This window comes from Aquarana catesbeiana, linkage group LG03, assembly GCF_042186555.1.
Source record: "Aquarana catesbeiana isolate 2022-GZ linkage group LG03, ASM4218655v1, whole genome shotgun sequence".
Classification (NCBI taxonomy): domain Eukaryota; kingdom Metazoa; phylum Chordata; class Amphibia; order Anura; family Ranidae; genus Aquarana; species Aquarana catesbeiana.
In genome coordinates, this window is record NC_133326.1 from 642,149,035 (window position 1) to 642,168,653 (window position 19,619).

At 45.5% G+C, this 19,619-nt stretch overlaps 1 protein-coding gene across 1 annotated transcript; it reads right to left on the reverse strand.

Moving 5' to 3' along the window:
- Nucleotides 1–395: 395 nt before the first annotated feature.
- On the reverse strand, nt 396–5,545 carry LOC141133285 (uncharacterized). Its single transcript, XM_073622559.1, has 2 exons — nt 2,871–5,545; nt 396–2,162 (listed from the first exon to the last, which is right to left on the reverse strand). Exons 1-2 carry the CDS (start codon nt 4,150–4,152, stop codon nt 772–774), a joined length of 2,673 nt encoding a protein of 890 aa, XP_073478660.1. The 5' UTR covers nt 4,153–5,545; the 3' UTR covers nt 396–771.
- Between the last annotated feature and the right edge of the window lie 14,074 nt (nt 5,546–19,619).

A 19,619-nucleotide genomic window follows, 5' to 3' on the forward strand; every position in this document is an offset into this window, starting at 1 on the left:
GCCTGGAGCTCAGTTTTAAATCAGGAGTTTTCTTACATTCATGTACATGTTATTGATGCTACAGAAACTGTTAACATTAAAAAGTATTTACTATAAATAACTTATAAAACAACATCAGGAAACACTTCCACTTTCTCATGGCTCATTTTCATTTTTCAAGAAACGAAACAAAGTTTATATCTTGCTCTAAAGGGTTATAGCTGTAGTGTAGCCCAGACAGTCTACACAGTGCTGTGAGTCATTGTCAATAAATGCCCTTTAAGGCAAGACCAGGCTTGGTAGACTTAGTTCATAAATACAGACATCTACTGTGCATATTGGTTATTCCCCGTATTTATGTAGACTATTTTTGATTGAAAAATGTATACTTTATTTTGCAAGAAAATATACAAAAAAAACAAATACTTTAAACAGGGTACATCCAATCTGTACTGCGACGCAGCGCATAAATACACTACATTACAATACATCACCAAGCATACCAATAAATTACATTCATCCTGCGGTATGATGCCTAATGTGTTGTGCAGAGTAGTAATACCCCGAAACATCACATCATGCATGACGCCGCATTACCCTGAAAGCAGTACTAAAAAAAAACATTTCACAAAAAGTCCAGTCATACAGTCAAATAACATTCAAATGGGCAACGGGTGTGATGGGGGGGGTGGAGAAGGTGGGGCAGGGGAGGGAGTAAAGAGTTCACAGGCCCGAAGCTTTATTTGAACTGCCAAAGGATACACGGGGGAGAGGGGGGGGATGGGGAAATCTTCAGACCTCCTCTTCCTCCTTGAAGTCCATCAGGTGATAGTCTCTGAGCAGACTGTGAACCAGTCTGCGACAGTCCTCGATGGACGTCCTCTCCCGCTGGTGGATGAGGCGCTTTCTGGCGCACCATAAAGCGTCCTTAAAGCAACACAGCACCCGCCAGGCACCGTCAATGTCCTCCTGTGAATGAGTTCCACAGAAGAGTCCGTTCAACACACCAAAGTGTGTGATTGCAGTCTGTGGTACAAAGTCTTTGAGTTCAGGTTCCAGGGCCCTCAACAGGTCCTGTGCAAAGGGGAACTCCCAGAAAACATGCAGAGCAGTTTCCTCCTGGATGATGCAAAAGGGGCAGTGCCTGTATCTACACAGGTTTCTGGCATGCATGAATGTCCTGAGTGGCAGCCCCCCTTGGATTGCCATCCATGCCAGATCTTTGTGCCTGTTGGTGAGTCTCTTTGAAGAAACATTCCTCCAGACCACTTTACAAGTGGCTGAAGGGAGGCCTGGAACAGTCTCCACAATGTCCGATGCTCTGATCAACTTGTGGATAGTTTTTGGCTTCCACAAGTCGGGCTTCACTCCATGTAGCCCCAGCTCCTTAATAAACTTGAAGGTGTCCAAGTAGTACCAAGGCGTGTCCCAGTTGTAGGGGATGGAGCTGTCCCATTTGTCCCATCCAAGGGTCCTCCAAAGAGGCAGGAGGAAAAAACGGGACATAGAGTTACCACCAGAGTCCACAGTTCTGTCCACCAATGTCCTGCGGATGCAGTTACAAGCAAAGCACACCCTCAATAGTGTAGCGATGTCGGGCACGCCCTTACCGCCCTTGAGGGGTTCCTTGAACATAACCGCCCGCTTCACTCTGTCCATTTTGGAGCTCCAGATGAAGTGAAACACCGCCCTGGTGATGGCCTTACAGGTGTTGACCCGAGGGGGCCAGGCCTGGGCGAGGTACTGCAACACAGGGAGAATCTCGCTGCGGAGTACCAGTGTTTTGCCTTCGATGGTGAGTTCTCTGAGGCTCCAAAGTCCAAACTTCTGTTGCATCTTTGACAGTCTTTCCTCCCAGGACTTCAGGGCTGCGCCCTCAGCTCCAAACCATACCCCAAGGATTTTGATGAAGTCCGTCTTGACGCTGAAAGGAATTGGTGCAGAAGAAGGCAGGAACCACTTTCCGAACAGTATGACCTCTGACTTCCCGCAGTTGACCTTTGCCCCTGAAGATTGGCCGAAGTCCTCACAGGTCTGGGCGAGCGTGTCGATGGAGCGCCGGTCAGCACAGAACACCGTCACGTCGTCCATGTAGAGTGAGCACTTGACCTCCCGTCTGTCCGGTCCTGGTGCGGTGATCCCTCTGATCTCTGGGTTCCGTCTGATGCTTCGGGCGAAGAGCTCTATACAACAAACAAAAAGCAGAGGTGAGAGAGGGCAGCCTTGTCTGACCCCAGACAGAATTGGAAAGGGGTCAGTTTTCCAGCCATTTACCAGCACCAAACTAGAAATGTCAGTGTACATTACATTCACATACGAACAAAACATTTCCCCAAGACCAAACCTGCGCAGAGCTCTGCACATAAACTCGTGGGAGACACGGTCAAAGGCCTTCTCCTGGTCAAGACTGACCAGGGCCGCGTGCACACGGCGGCCATGAATGTACTGGACCGTGTCCCGGACAAGCGCAAGGCTGTCCGCAATCCTGCGACCAGGAATGCCGCAAGTCTGATCCGGGTGGATGATCTGTCCGATGACAGACTTCAACCTGTTGGCCAGGACCTTGGCGAGGATTTTGTAGTCCACGTTCAGCAGAGAGATCGGACGCCAATTTTTAAGATCCGATCTCTCCCCCTTCCGCTTATACAAAATCGTGATCATCCCCTCCCTCAGTGACGGAGGCATTCTGCCCTCCACCACCATCTCCTCGTACAGCTCGAGCAGGTCCGGGCCCACGAGATCCCACAGTGCTACATAGAGCTCAACTGGGAGACCATCGCAGCCCGGGGTCTTGCCCCGCCTAAAGGATTTAGCGGCAGAGTGCAGCTCCTCCAGCACCAAGGGGGCGTTGACGGTTGATGAACCTGCAGGATCAATTTGGTTAGTGATACCTGACAGGAACCTGTCGGCCGCCTGTGTGTCCGTTTCTTTCGGGGAGTAGAGGTTGGTGTAGTAGTCGCTGACCACTTTCATCACAGCCTTCTTCCCCTTCTGGAGTGTTCCGGTCTCGTCGCGCAACTCTGACAAGGGTGTGTGTCCTGAGTGGAGTTTCCTGAAAAAGAAAGAATTACACTTCTCACCTTTCTCAAGATTCTCCACCTTGGCACGGAAGACAATGTGCCTGGATTCTTCCTCGAAGTGTCCTTTCAGGCTCCTCTTGGTGTCCTCCAGGTCCTGCCTAACGTCCCAGCCACAGTGCTGAAGGTCCTGCAGGGACTGCAACTGACGCTGCAGTCTCCTGAGTTCCCTCCTCCTGGCACACACACGCTGGCGTCCCCTTGCCTGAAAGAAGCTACGCAGCTGAACCTTCACAAACTCCCACCAGTCACTTACCCTTCCGAAGAATCTCTTTTCCTCCGTCCAGGTGGCATAGGCTTCTCGGAGTTCCCCCATCAATTCCTCGTTTTCCAGCAGGGTGCTATTCAGCTTCCAGGAACCCGGTCCGCGGGCAAAGCCCTCGCCCAGGTCACCCCGAAAGTGAATAGCCCTGTGGTCAGAGAAAAAGCAGGGGACCATGGAGAACTCACGATGCTTGACTGTTCTTGAAGTGAGCACGAAGTCAATCCTGGAACGCACAGATCCATCGGGTCGGCACCACGAATAGTTCACGGTCCCTTTCCCTATGGATCCCACGGCGTCCTGCAAGGAGGCCTCCGAGATCATCTCCTTGAGCAGCCTAGAAGTAGCATCAAGTTTTGCGTATATGCTGGAGCTGCGCCCATCCTCCTCGATCGGACAGTTAAAATCACCGCCGATCACTACTGTTCTGGTGGTGACGAGTTGGGTCCGCAGGGTCTGGAAGAGTTCCAGCCGCGCATTCTTGTCTGGGGGGGCGTACACGTTGATGAGCCTAACTGGCTCTTCCACCCACGAGCCGTCTATGACCAAAAGACGGCCACAGACTAGCTCATGGATAGAGTCAACCGTGAAACGCCCACCCCTGACCAGAATGGCTACGCCTGCAGACTTGCAATCGCCACCCCCGGACCAGTAGGAGGGACCAAGGGTCCACTGGGAGGACAGATGAGTGTACCTCCTCAGGGGAGGAAGGGCGCACTCCTGAAGCATGTAGACATCACTCTGCTGACTTGAAAGAAAGGTCAGGACCGCTTGCCTTCTAGATGTATCCTTGATACTCCTCACATTAATGGAAAAGATTGAGATCTCAGCCATAATGAAAAAGGGTATGAGGGTCTAGTTAACAAGGGTCCGAACTTACCTCCCCGGAGGGGGGGGGTGGCTCTTCCGTTGCGTCTTCTGCCTGTCTTATGTAGACTATTGGTTAGCTATAACTTATTAAGCTGCTTTCAGGCGTTTTAGCGCTAGAAATAGCCTCTAACGCCTGAAAACCGCTTCCTATTCATTTCAGTGTGACTTTTCACACTCGGGCGGTGCGCTTGTGGGATGTTCTGAAAAGTCCTGCAAGCAGCATCTTTGGGGCTGTTTGGGAGCGTTGTATACGCCGCTCGCAAAACGCCCTGCCAATTGAAATGAATAGGCAACCTGCAAAGCGCTTCGGCAGCACCGCAACACGGGCACATTTAACCCTTTCTTCAGTCACTAACGGGGGCTAAAAGTGCACCGCTAGCGGCTGGGAAGGGCCACTAAAATTACAGTAAAGCGCCGCTAAAACTAACAGCACTTTACTGCTAACGGGGATCGGCTACAGTGTGAAATTAGCCTTATACCTTATAAGGGGGGGAGGGCTATGGCTGACAGCAGAGGCATAACTGGAACCTTCAGGGCCTCGGTGCAAAAAAACATAAAGGGCCCCCTGACCCGTAGCTGGGCCCCCACCCTCCCTTTGTGACCCTGGTAGTTCTGCCACTGGTGTCATTCGTTTTTTTTTTTAATTTGTTTATGTTTTACAATTTTATATTTTATTATTTTAGTATACAATTTTTATTGTATTATTCCTGTTTATTCATAAACTGAAGCATAGTAAACATAGTTTGCTATGCCTGAGTTATGAATGAACATGTACTGATCACTGACTCTATTCATTAAGACAAGGAAAGGGCAGATAAATGACACATTTACCGGCCCCTTCCCCGCTCTCCATCTTGACAAGTCCCCTGCAGCTGCCACCCTCAGAAGGGAGGGGGGAACCCAGCAATGCTGTGGGGGATGACCGAGGGGGTGGGAGAGTACACAAAAGCCTGATCACAGCAGGAGCAGAATAGAAGAGGAGGCGGGGCTGCATTTAGATGAACCAATCACCCTCCATTTTCCTCCAGCAGCTACTGAAAGGCTACAGGAGGAAAATGGAGGGGATCAGCTCCTCTATATGCCGCCCCCACTGCCCCTCCTATCCAGGTGTATAGGGGTCCTTACTGGCCCCCAGGATCATAGGGGCCTGGTCGCAATTGCAACCCTTGTACGCACGCCCCTTGCTGACTATCATCATGCATCTAAAGTGCTGCAGACACCTGTCCTTAAAAATTTACACTGAGGTGCACATGGGCATCTTAGTATACATTCCAGCATGGCACCTGTTTGCCGGGATCACTAAACTGCGCATGCATGGCAGTGATGTGATCCCACACAGCCAATCAAGATGGCCAGGGACTGGCACCCCAAAAAAAAAAGCCAGGGGCAGAAGAACCTGGCGAGGGAACTTGCAGGTGTCAGACCATTGAAGCAGATGTAAGTATTGTGGTCTTTAATTATGTTTACCTCTGTGTTGTCTACACAGTAAAAGCCATGCTGGAAGTGTGATTATACTATCAATTATCATTCCTGGCCTGCACAAGTGATGAGAAACCCCCCTCCCCCTTGAGAGATATAAAATATAAAGGACTGAAAGGAATTCATTTAATTTTGCAGAAAGCATAACTTGCAAAAAATCAAATGTAGCTTTCTTGTAGTTGGGCAACATTGGGGCAATGTGTACAGAAAACGGACAAATCTCATTTCCTGCTCATGTGATCTTGCTGCTGTTATCAGCGTTTTTTTTTCTTATATTGCAACATTATAACTGCTTATCTGATTTTAGCAGGTGGACCCAATTATCAGTTTAATTTATTTTTTTTTCCAATTTGTGGCATTAGCTAAATTGGCTGCCGCACAATCTACAGATCTAAAATCTACGATTACGTTATTTTAAAAGTCTTTCATTCTCTTCAAGTGACCCATGTTGTGTTTATAGCTCAGCTTTAACCAATAGTATCCTGTAGCCTTTAACATTTTACCAATCAGTATAAAATCTCCACCAGGCAGACTCTAATTTATGGCAGAGCTATGTTCAGGGGATGATTTCCAGGCATTTTGTTTCTCTAAGTGGCTCTGAGGCAGTGCCAGATTACAAACTGGGAAAGTAGGCATTGGCCTATAGGCCCCACTTATACACCTTCCTGCCCAAGCCAATTTTCAGCTTTCAGCGCTGTCGCAATTTGAATGCCAATTGCGCGGTTATGCTACACTGTACCCAAACAAATTTTTTATCATTTTGTTCCCACAAATAGAGCTTTCTTTTGGTGGTATTTGATCACCTCTGTGATTTTTATTTTTTGCGCAGCAAAAAAAAAAAACGAAAAATTTGAAAAAAAAAAGTTTTTCTTTGTTTCTCTTAAATTTTTTTGTAAATAAGTACGTTTTCTTCTTCAATGACGGGCACTGATATGGCTGCACCAATGGGCACTGATGAGGTGGCACCAATGAGGTGGCACTGATGAGGTGGCACTGATGATGGGCTCTGATAGGCGGCACTGATGGGCACTGATAGGTGGCACTGGTATGCGGCACTCATGGGCACTCATAGATGGCACTGATGGGCACTCATAGGCGGCACTGATGGGCACTCATAGGCGGCACTGATGGGTACTTATGGGTGGCACTGATAGGTGGCACGGATGGGCACTGATGGTCACTGATAGGTGGGCACTGATGGCCACGGATGGGCACTGATAGGTGGCACTGAGGGACACTGATGGGTGGCACTCATTACACTGGTGGGCGGCATTGCTGGGCATCGTTTATTTTTTTATTTCTGTAATGGTGCCAGTCAGTGCCCATTTGTGGGCACTGATTGGCATGTATTGGGCATTTTTTTAAATATGTGGATGGCCATGGGGTACATACCTGGCCATCCACATGCTGGGGGCTTACCCGGTGGTCCTGGCAGCATCCCTGGTGGTCCAGTGTGGGCATCCGAGAGGGGGCTGCACTGATAAACAATCAGCGCAGACCCCCCCTGTCAGGAAAGCCGCCACTTGCATCTGTCAGACGCGAGTGAGGAAAAGCCAATCAACGGCTTTTCCTGTTTACATCATGATCAGCTGTATCACAATATTGAGTTGGCCCACCCTTTGCAGCTATAACAGCTTCAACTCTTCTGAAAAGGCTGTCCACAAGGTTTAGAAGTATGTGCACAGTCATGTTGGAACAGGAAGTGGCCATCCCCAAACTGTTCCCACAAAGTTGGGAGCATGATATTGTCCAAAATGTCTTGGTATGCTGATGCCTTAAGAGTTCCCTTCACTGGAACTAAGAGGCAAAGCCCAACCCCTGAAAAACAACCCCATATCATAATCCCCCCTCCACCAAATGATTTGGACCAGTGCACAAAGCAAGGTCCATAAAGACATGGATGAGCAAGTTTGGGGTGGAGGAACTTGACTGGCCTGCACAGAGTCCTGACCTCAATTTGATAGAACACCTTTGGGATTAATTAGAGCAGAGACTGAGAGCCAGGCTTTCTTATCCAACATCAGTGCCTGACCTCACAAATACGCTTCTGGAAGAATGCTCAAACATTCCTATAGACACACTCCTAAACCTTGTGGACAGCCTTCCCATAAGAGTTGAAGCTGTTATAGCTGCAAAGGGTGGGCCAACTCAATATTGAACACTATGGACTAAGACTGGGATGCCATTGGGCTCCCCAACACTTTTGGTAATATAGTGTATGTTTAATGCACAGTAGGAATGGTCATCTCCATCAAGCGGCCAATGTGTATACTACTTAGTTCAATGTTATGAGAGAAAGCTCCAGAAACCTGCAAGGGGGCCCCAAGGATTGGACTGCCTAGGGGCCTCCACAGAGTTGGATCTGGGAGGGGTTGTTAGTGTTACAGATAAGGAGGTCTAAGCTGTGGGTATCTTAATAAAGGGCAATTAATGGGGTAGCTGCAGCATTGGGGGCATCATTGTGAGAAAGCATGACAGCATTAGCAGAATCACTGTATGGGGTAGACCCCAAACCTAATTCTATATATTGAAGTGTATCTAAAACCAAAACTTTTTAGTTTCGCATGAAGTGGTGAGGTCAGTAAATGTATTTTTTTAAATGCAAGCAATGTCAGTACCTGAATATCAGTCTTCTTTAGCTGTTCCTATATAACAGGGCCAATCAGTTTATGTGCTGACAAGAAGCAGAGAGATGAGCTCATCACTGTGCTGCTTCTTCCTTCACTGTCCAGTCACAGACTGAGCTGGGTCCCAGACAGCCTAGGTTTAGAGGAAGTGGTTTGAATGATGGCAGGCATCAGACTGGGGAAATCTTTGAGCAGAAAGGAAGTACTGTGGGGAAGATCTCTAGATCGACAGTGAAATTTGCAACAAAAGCTGTTTTCTTTTTTATAGTTTTTTAATAGGCTCTTCTTTTTATCTTTTTATTTTTGGCTTGAGTTTAACATTACATTTAATAATGTATTAATAAATAAAGAACTGCATTAATTTGAGTCTTTTTTATCTGCATAGAGTTGAGATGCAAGTTATTTTGCACGTTGAGTTTACATGGAAATATTTTTTTGTTTTTGGCCTTATTCACGTAAGTGTACTTAAAGTGGAGGGCCACTCCGGAAAAAAAAATTCACCAAAAATCCTAAAAAAAAATTAAAAAAAAACATTTGAAAAAAAAAAAATTTAAACTTACCTAAACCCTTGTTGCTAGGAAGTCTTCCTAATCTGCCTCTTCCTATTCCGCGGTTTGAGCTGTTTTTGTATTTATTTCCCTAAAATTCACTGCAGAACTTTAATCTCTTCCTGCCACTTTCTGGCAGTCCTTAAACATCTTCGATACTGGGCACTTTCACCACCTTCATGCCCAGGCCAATTTTCAGCGATGTCACGCTTTAAATCACAATTGAGTGGTTTTCACACAAATAGAGCTTTCTTTTGGTGGTATTTAATCACCACTTGTTTTTTTACTAAACAAATGAAAAAAAGACAGAAAATTTTAAAACAAAAAAAAAAAAACATTTTCTTTGTTTCTGTTACAGGATTTTGCAAATTAGTAATTTTTTTCTTCACTGTTGTGCTCTGATGAGTCTGCATTGATGGGCACTGATAGGATGCATTAATGGGCACTGATGAGGCAGCACTGATGGGCACTGATGAGGCTGCACTGATGGGCACTGATGAGGCTATTTCCAGTTACAGGGCACATTTACACTGATAATCAGGGCACTGCACCATCACTGCAGCCTCATCAGTGCCCATGAGTGCAGCTTCATCAGTGCCAATCAGTGCCCATTAGTGTAGCCTCATCGGTGCCCATCAATGCAGCCTATCAGTGTCCATCAGTGCAGCCTCATCAGTGCCCATCAATGTAGCCTCACTGATGGGCACTGATTGGCACTGATGAAGCTGCACTGATGGGCAGTGATGAGGCTGCACCGATGATCAGGGCACTGATGATCAGTGTAAATGTGCCCTGTAACTGGAAAGCCAGTTATTAGCTTTCCTTTCTTCAGACACTGACTGCGCTATGGAAAGGAAATGCCGATAACCGGCATTTGTTTACATGTGACCAGCTGTAATTGGACACAGCTGATCATGATCACATGATAAAGTCCCCTAGGACGGTCACGAGCGGCACAATGCGAAGGACGTCATATGATGTCCAGTCAGTATGGCAAAGCCATTGCCTGGCCATCATTCTGCTATAGGCCAGGCAAGAAGGTGTTAAATGGGTCTTACTCTATGGACACTCTTTTGTACACCTGGTTTGACTGTTCTATACACATTTTTTGTTACATGGGAACCTGTACCTTTCTAGTATATAAGCCCAAAGCCCAAAATATAATATATAGCTTCTTAGTAGTCCTTATTGTGGTGACTGCATTTGTTCCTTTTTTTAATTTAGTATTTAGTTCTGATAAAAAGATCTTATTTGTTGATTATCATTTGTAATATCAGAAAGTTTTAAGTATCTCTGTTTCTCTCTTTTATGTACTACTAATGCTGATGATCATAATAGGACCATTGCACAAGGGCAATCTAACACTAACTGACGCTGGGGGGAACTGACTAACTGCCACTGACATCACCAGTGACACAAATACAGTGATCGGTGCTAATACAGTACTATTCAATGTCACTGCACTAATGACACTGGCTGGGAAGGGGTTAACATCTAGGGCAATCAAGAGGTTAAATGTGTGACTAACAATGTGTAATGTGTGTAATATGCGCTGCTTTTTACTACAGATCACTTTGTTACTTATCCCTGCTTTGCAGAGATAAGAAACAGAGAGATCGCTCCCTCTGTACAGAGCTCTGTGTTGATTGTCAGCACAGGGCTCTAGGCTGTTGTACACAGCTGATCAGCCAGTCCCAGGCCGTGAATCATTGGGCAGGATTTGCTGATGGATGCCTGCTGTGTACAATCACAGCGGGTATCAGAAGCAGGCAACGATATGTGGGTGCGTCACTTTGCCTGTGTGGGCTGCCCATCCGCAGTACATTGTGGGTGGGCAATCCACAAGTTGTTAAATTAACCCCTTAATTTACAGTGCAGAAGTCTCCCTCATATAATTTACTCTTTTGGTTGAATGTTCTTAGCCTGTAGTGTTGGCAATTTTCTCTATTAGTGGGATATTCTTTAAAGAAGAAGTACAGTCAAAGTTTGTTTGGCTGTACTTATCCTATGGATTCATTTGGCTGTACTTCTCCTATGGATCTTTACAGAGCTGGTCCAGTCGGGATCCGCCCACATGTCTGGTACGGCACCCGGCTCAGCCCTCAGGATGAGAGCCTGAGCTGGTCGCTCCCATCCCCTCCACAGCCCAGCGTTCCAGTGAGCGACGAGGGGGCAGAGCAGAGAGCTGTGACTGACAGTCAGCAGCTCTCTGTTCAGGGAGCTCTGAGAACCGAGCGATTGGTGGTGTTTGATCGCTCTGTTCTCTGTGTTAGAGGTGCCAGGGGACAGATGCAGCATCCACCTAGGTAAGTATGATTCTTATAAAAAAAAAGTTCCATGCATCTCTTTTACCTTTTCTGCTCAAATGCTCTTAAAGAGGAGTGGGGATAAGGTGTTTTGGGAGAACTGGTATGGATTTTGGGGGGGACTCCCATGCCATTTTTTTTATTTTGGCATGGGGTTCCCCTTAAAATCTATACCAGACCTAAAGGATCTGGTATGGATTTTGGGGGGGACCCCCACGCCATATATTTTTTAATTTTGGCGCAGGGTTTCCCTTAATATTCATACCAGACCTGGAGGGCCTGGTATGGATTTTGGGGGGGGGCCCCCACGCAATTTTTTTATTTTGGTGCGGGGTACCCTTTAATATTCATAGCAGACCCAAAGGGCCTGGTAATGGACTGGGGGGGACCCATGCAATTTTTTTCAATGATTTTTATCTATATTGCCAGGATCTGACAATACATTACAGCCGCAAGCAGTTTTAAATTACATTTTTTCCTTTAGAAATGTCATTTTGCTGCAGGACTGTTTTTGATGCACTACTTTACAGGCATACTAAGGACACCCCCCCCCCCACCCCCCAGGCACGATTATTAAAATCACTGCTCCTGAAAAAAACGTCCGTTTTTAAAACTTTTTTTTGCATTGATACATGTCCCCTGGCGCAGGACCCGGGTCCCCAAACACTTTTTATGGCAATAACTTGCATATAAGCCTTTAAAATGAGCACTTTTGATTTTTCATGTTTGTGGCCCATAGACTTTACCAGGGTTCACGTGTTCGCACAAATATTTTGCCTGTTCGCATGTTCTGGTGCAAACTGAACCGGGGGGTGTTCGGCTCATCCCTACATGGGACCATGGAGTAAGGTGGGTATAACTAGTCTTATATCTTGAATATACAGAGGGGGTGGGCACCCAAGTTTCATTTGCCTGGAGCTCAGTTTTAAATCAGGAGTTTTCTTACATTCATGTACATGTTGCTACAGAAACTGTTAACATTAAAAAGTATTTACTATAAATAACTTATAAAACAACATCAGGAAACACTTCCACTTTCTCATGGCTCATTTTCATTTTTCAAGAAACGAAACAAAGTTTATATCTTGCTCTAAAGGGTTATAGCTGTAGTGTAGCCCAGACAGTCTACACAGTGCTGTGAGTCATTGTCAATAAATGCCCTTTAAGGCAAGACCAGGCTTGGTAGACTTAGTTCATAAATACAGACATCTACTGTGCATATTGGTTATTCCCAGTATTTATGTAGACTATTGGTTAGCTATAACTTATTAAGCTGCTTTCAGGCGTTTTAGCGCTAGAAATAGCCTCTAACGCCTGAAAACCGCTTCCTATTCATTTCAGTGTGACTTTTCACACTCGGGCGGTGCGCTTGTGGGATGTTCTGAAAAGTCCTGCAAGCAGCATCTTTGGGGCTGTTTGGGAGCGTTGTATACGCCGCTCGCAAAACGCCCTGCCAATTGAAATGAATAGGCAACCTGCAAAGCGCTTCGGCAGCACCGCAACACGGGCACATTTAACCCTTTCTTCAGTCACTAACGGGGGCTAAAAGTGCACCGCTAGCGGCTGGGAAGGGCCACTAAAATTACAGTAAAGCGCCGCTAAAACTAACAGCACTTTACTGCTAACGGGGATCGGCTACAGTGTGAAATTAGCCTTATACCTTATAAGGGGGGGAGGGCTATGGCTGACAGCAGAGGCATAACTGGAACCTTCAGGGCCTCGGTGCAAAAAAACATAAAGGGCCCCCTGACCCGTAGCTGGGCCCCCACCCTCCCTTTGTGACCCTGGTAGTTCTGCCACTGGTGTCATTCGTTTTTTTTTTTAATTTGTTTATGTTTTACAATTTTATATTTTATTATTTTAGTATACAATTTTTATTGTATTATTCCTGTTTATTCATAAACTGAAGCATAGTAAACATAGTTTGCTATGCCTGAGTTATGAATGAACATGTACTGATCACTGACTCTATTCATTAAGACAAGGAAAGGGCAGATAAATGACACATTTACCGGCCCCTTCCCCGCTCTCCATCTTGACAAGTCCCCTGCAGCTGCCACCCTCAGAAGGGAGGGGGGAACCCAGCAATGCTGTGGGGGATGACCGAGGGGGTGGGAGAGTACACAAAAGCCTGATCACAGCAGGAGCAGAATAGAAGAGGAGGCAGGGCTGCATTTAGACGAACCAATCACCCTCCATTTTCCTCCAGCAGCTACTGAAAGGCTACAGGAGGAAAATGGAGGGGATCAGCTCCTCTATATGCCGCCCCCACTGCCCCTCCTATCCAGGTGTATAGGGGTCCTTACTGGCCCCCAGGATCATAGGGGCCTGGTCGCAATTGCAACCCTTGTACGCACGCCCCTTGCTGACTATCATCATGCATCTAAAGTGCTGCAGACACCTGTCCTAAAAAATTTACACTGAGGTGCACATGGGCATCTTAGTATACATTCCAGCATGGCACCTGTTTGCCGGGATCACTAAACTGCGCATGCATGGCAGTGATGTGATCCCACACAGCCAATCAAGATGGCCAGGGACTGGCACCCCAAAAAAAAAAGCCAGGGGCAGAAGAACCTGGCGAGGGAACTTGCAGGTGTCAGACCATTGAAGCAGATGTAAGTATTGTGGTCTTTAATTATGTTTACCTCTGTGTTGTCTACACAGTAAAAGCCATGCTGGAAGTGTGATTATACTATCAATTATCATTCCTGGCCTGCACAAGTGATGAGAAACCCCCCTCCCCCTTGAGAGATATAAAATATAAAGGACTGAAAGGAATTCATTTAATTTTGCAGAAAGCATAACTTGCAAAAAATCAAATGTAGCTTTCTTGTAGTTGGGCAACATTGGGGCAATGTGTACAGAAAACGGACAAATCTCATTTCCTGCTCATGTGATCTTGCTGCTGTTATCAGCGTTTTTTTTTCTTATATTGCAACATTATAACTGCTTATCTGATTTTAGAAGAGGGACCCAATTATCAGTTTAATTTATTTTTTTTTCCAATTTGTGGCATTAGCTAAATTGGCTGCCGCACAATCTACAGATCTAAAATCTACGATTACGTTATTTTAAAAGTCTTTCATTCTCTTCAAGTGACCCATGTTGTGTTTATAGCTCAGCTTTAACCAATAGTATCCTGTAGCCTTTAACATTTTACCAATCAGTATAAAATCTCCACCAGGCAGACTCTAATTTATGGCAGAGCTATGTTCAGGGGATGATTTCCAGGCATTTTGTTTCTCTAAGTGGCTCTGAGGCAGTGCCAGATTACAAACTGGGAAAGTAGGCATCGGCCTATAGGCCCCACTTATACACCTTCCTGCCCAAGCCAATTTTCAGCTTTCAGCGCTGTCGCAATTTGAATGCCAATTGCGCGGTTATGCTACACTGTACCCAAACAAATTTTTTATCATTTTGTTCCCACAAATAGAGCTTTCTTTTGGTGGTATTTGATCACCTCTGCGATTTTTATTTTTTGCGCAGCAAAAAAAAAAAAAAAACGAAAAATTTGAAAAAAAAAAGTTTTTCTTTGTTTCTCTTAAATTTTTTTGTAAATAAGTACGTTTTCTTCTTCAATGACGGGCACTGATATGGCTGTACCAATGGGCACTGATGAGGTGGCACCAATGAGGTGGCACTGATGAGGTGGCACTGATGATGGGCTCTGATAGGCGGCACTGATGGGCACTGATAGGTGGCACTGGTATGCGGCACTCATGGGCACTCATAGATGGCACTGATGGGCACTCATAGGCGGCACTGATGGGCACTCATAGGCGGCACTGATGGGTACTTATGGGTGGCACTGATAGGTGGCACGGATGGGCACTGATGGTCACTGATAGGTGGGCACTGATGGCCACGGATGGGCACTGATAGGTGGCACTGAGGGACACTGATGGGTGGCACTCATTACACTGGTGGGCGGCATTGCTTGGCATCGTTTATTTTTTTATTTCTGTAATGGTGCCAGTCAGTGCCCATTTGTGGGCACTGATTGGCATGTATTGGGCATTTTTTTAAATATGTGGATGGCCATGGGGTACATACCTGGCCATCCACATGCTGGGGGCTTACCCGGTGGTCCTGGCAGCATCCCTGGTGGTCCAGTGTGGGCATCCGAGAGGGGGCTACACTGATAAACAATCAGCGCAGACCCCCCCTGTCAGGAAAGCCGCCACTTGCATCTGTCAGACGCGAGTGAGGAAAAGCCAATCAACGGCTTTTCCTGTTTACATCATGATCAGCTGTATCACAATATTGAGTTGGCCCACCCTTTGCAGCTATAACAGCTTCAACTCTTCTGAAAAGGCTGTCCACAAGGTTTAGAAGTATGTGCACAGTCATGTTGGAACAGGAAGGGGCCATCCCCAAACTGTTCCCACAAAGTTGGGAGCATGATATTGTCCAAAATGTCTTGGTATGCTGATGCCTTAAGAGTTCCCTTCACTGGAACTAAGAGGCAAAGCCCAACCCCTGTAAAACAACCCCATATCATAATCCCCCCTCCACCAAATGATTTGGACCAGTGCACAAAGCAAGGTCCATAAAGACATGGATGAGCAAGTTTGGGGTGGAGGAACTTGACTGGCCTGCACAGAGTCCTGACCTCAATTTGATAGAACACCTTTGGGATTAATTAGAGCAATTTTCAGCTTTCAGCGCTGTCGCAATTTGAATGCCAATTGCGCGGTTATGCTACACTGTACCCAAACAAATTTTTTATCATTTTGTTCCCACAAATAGAGCTTTCTTTTGGTGGTATTTGATCACCTCTGCGATTTTTATTTTTTGCGCAGCAAAAAAAAAAAAAAACGAAAAATTTGAAAAAAAAAAGTTTTTCTTTGTTTCTCTTAAATTTTTTTGTAAAAAAGTACGTTTTCTTCTTCAGGAATGTTTGAGCATTCTTCCAGAAGCGTATTTGTGAGGTCAGGCACTGATGTTGGATAAGAAAGCCTGAGAGCCAGGCTTTCTTATCCAACATCAGTGCCTGACCTCACAAATACGCTTCTGGAAGAATGCTCAAACATTCCTATAGACACAATCCTAAACCTTGTGGACAGCCTTCCCAGAAGACTTGAAGCTGTTATAGCTGCAAAGGGTGGGCCAACTCAATATTGAACACTATGGACTAAGACTGGGATGCCATTGGGCTCCCCAACACTTTTGGTAATATAGTGTATGTTTAATGCACAGTAGGAATGGTCATCTCCATCAAGCGGCCAATGTGTATACTACTTAGTTAAATGTTATGAGAGAAAGCTCCAGAAACCTGCAAGGGGGCCCCAAGGATTGGACTGCCTAGGGGCCTCCACAGAGTTGGATCTGGGAGGGGTTGTTAGTGTTACAGATAAGGAGGTCTAAGCTGTGGGTATCTTAATAAAGGGCAATTAATGGGGTAGCTGCAGCATTGGGGGCATCATTGTGAGAAAGCATGACAGCATTAGCAGAATCACTGTATGGGGTAGACCCCAAACCTAATTCTATATATTGAAGTGTATCTAAAACCAAAACTTTTTCGTTTCGCATGAAGTGGTGAGGTCAGTAAATGTATTTTTTTAAATGCAAGCAATGTCAGTACCTGAATATCAGTCTTCTTTAGCTGTTCCTATATAACAGGGCCAATCAGTTTATGTGCTGACAAGAAGCAGAGAGATGAGCTCATCACTGTGCTGCTTCTTCCTTCACTGTCCAGTCACAGACTGAGCTGGGTCCCAGACAGCCTAGGTTTAGAGGAAGTGGTTTGAATGATGGCAGGCATCAGACTGGGGAAATCTTTGAGCAGAAAGGAAGTACTGCGGGGAAGATCTCTAGATCGACAGTGAAATTTGCAACAAAAGCTGTTTTCTTTTTTATAGTTTTTTAATAGGCTCTTCTTTTTATCTTTTTATTTTTGGCTTGAGTTTAACATTACATTTAATAATGTATTAATAAATAAAGAACTGCATTAATTTGAGTCTTTTTTATCTGCATAGAGTTGAGATGCAAGTTATTTTGCACGTTGAGTTTACATGGAAATATTTTTTTGTTTTTGGCCTTATTCACGTAAGTGTACTTAAAGTGGAGGGCCACTCCGGAAAAAAAAATTCACCAAAAATCCTAAAAAAAAATTAAAAAAAAACATTTGAAAAAAAAAAAATTTAAACTTACCTAAACCCTTGTTGCTAGGAAGTCTTCCTAATCTGCCTCTTCCTATTCCGCGGTTTGAGCTGTTTTTGTATTTATTTCCCTAAAATTCACTGCAGAACTTTAATCTCTTCCTGCCACTTTCTGGCAGTCCTTAAACATCTTCGATACTGGGCACTTTCACCACCTTCATGCCCAGGCCAATTTTCAGCGATGTCACGCTTTAAATCACAATTGAGTGGTTTTCACACAAATAGAGCTTTCTTTTGGTGGTATTTAATCACCACTTGTTTTTTTACTAAACAAATAAAAAAAAACAGAAAATTTTAAAACAAAAAAAAAAAAACATTTTCTTTGTTTCTGTTACAGGATTTTGCAAATTAGTAATTTTTTTCTTCACTGTTGTGCTCTGATGAGTCTGCATTGATGGGCACTGATAGGATGCATTAATGGGCACTGATGAGGCAGCACTGATGGGCACTGATGAGGCTGCACTGATGGGCACTGATGAGGCTATTTCCAGTTACAGGGCACATTTACACTGATAATCAGGGCACTGCACCATCACTGCAGCCTCATCAGTGCCCATGAGTGCAGCTTCATCAGTGCCAATCAGTGCCCATTAGTGTAGCCTCATCGGTGCCCATCAATGCAGCCTATCAGTGTCCATCAGTGCAGCCTCATCAGTGCCCATCAATGTAGCCTCACTGATGGGCACTGATTGGCACTGATGAAGCTGCACTGATGGGCAGTGATGAGGCTGCACCGATGATCAGGGCACTGATGATCAGTGTAAATGTGCCCTGTAACTGGAAAGCCAGTTATTAGCTTTCCTTTCTTCAGACACTGACTGCGCTATGGAAAGGAAATGCCGATAACCGGCATTTGTTTACATGTGACCAGCTGTAATTGGACACAGCTGATCATGATCACATGATAAAGTCCCCTAGGACGGTCACGAGCGGCACAATGCGAAGGACGTCATATGATGTCCAGTCAGTATGGCAAAGCCATTGCCTGGCCATCATTCTGCTATAGGCCAGGCAAGAAGGTGTTAAATGGGTCTTACTCTATGGACACTCTTTTGTACACCTGGTTTGACTGTTCTATACACATTTTTTGTTACATGGGAACCTGTACCTTTCTAGTATATAAGCCCAAAGCCCAAAATATAATATATAGCTTCTTAGTAGTCCTTATTGTGGTGACTGCATTTGTTCCTTTTTTTAATTTAGTATTTAGTTCTGATAAAAAGATCTTATTTGTTGATTATCATTTGTAATATCAGAAAGTTTTAAGTATCTCTGTTTCTCTCTTTTATGTACTACTAATGCTGATGATCATAATAGGACCATTGCACAAGGGCAATCTAACACTAACTGACGCTGGGGGGAACTGACTAACTGCCACTGACATCACCAGTGACACAAATACAGTGATCGGTGCTAATACAGTACTATTCAATGTCACTGCACTAATGACACTGGCTGGGAAGGGGTTAACATCTAGGGCAATCAAGAGGTTAAATGTGTGACTAACAATGTGTAATGTGTGTAATATGCGCTGCTTTTTACTACAGATCACTTTGTTACTTATCCCTGCTTTGCAGAGATAAGAAACAGAGAGATCGCTCCCTCTGTACAGAGCTCTGTGTTGATTGTCAGCACAGGGCTCTAGGCTGTTGTACACAGCTGATCAGCCAGTCCCAGGCCGTGAATCATTGGGCAGGATTTGCTGATGGATGCCTGCTGTGTACAATCACAGCGGGTATCAGAAGCAGGCAACGATATGTGGGTGCGTCACTTTGCCTGTGTGGGCTGCCCATCCGCAGTACATTGTGGGTGGGCAATCCACAAGTTGTTAAATTAACCCCTTAATTTACAGTGCAGAAGTCTCCCTCATATAATTTACTCTTTTGGTTGAATGTTCTTAGCCTGTAGTGTTGGCAATTTTCTCTATTAGTGGGATATTCTTTAAAGAAGAAGTACAGTCAAAGTTTGTTTGGCTGTACTTATCCTATGGATTCATTTGGCTGTACTTCTCCTATGGATCTTTACAGAGCTGGTCCAGTCGGGATCCGCCCACATGTCTGGTACGGCACCCAGCTCAGCCCTCAGGATGAGAGCCTGAGCTGGTCGCTCCCATCCCCTCCACAGCCCAGCGTTCCAGTGAGCGACGAGGGGGCAGAGCAGAGAGCTGTGACTGACAGTCAGCAGCTCTCTGTTCAGGGAGCTCTGAGAACCGAGCGATTGGTGGTGTTTGATCGCTCTGTTCTCTGTGTTAGAGGTGCCAGGGGACAGATGCAGCATCCACCTAGGTAAGTATGATTCTTATAAAAA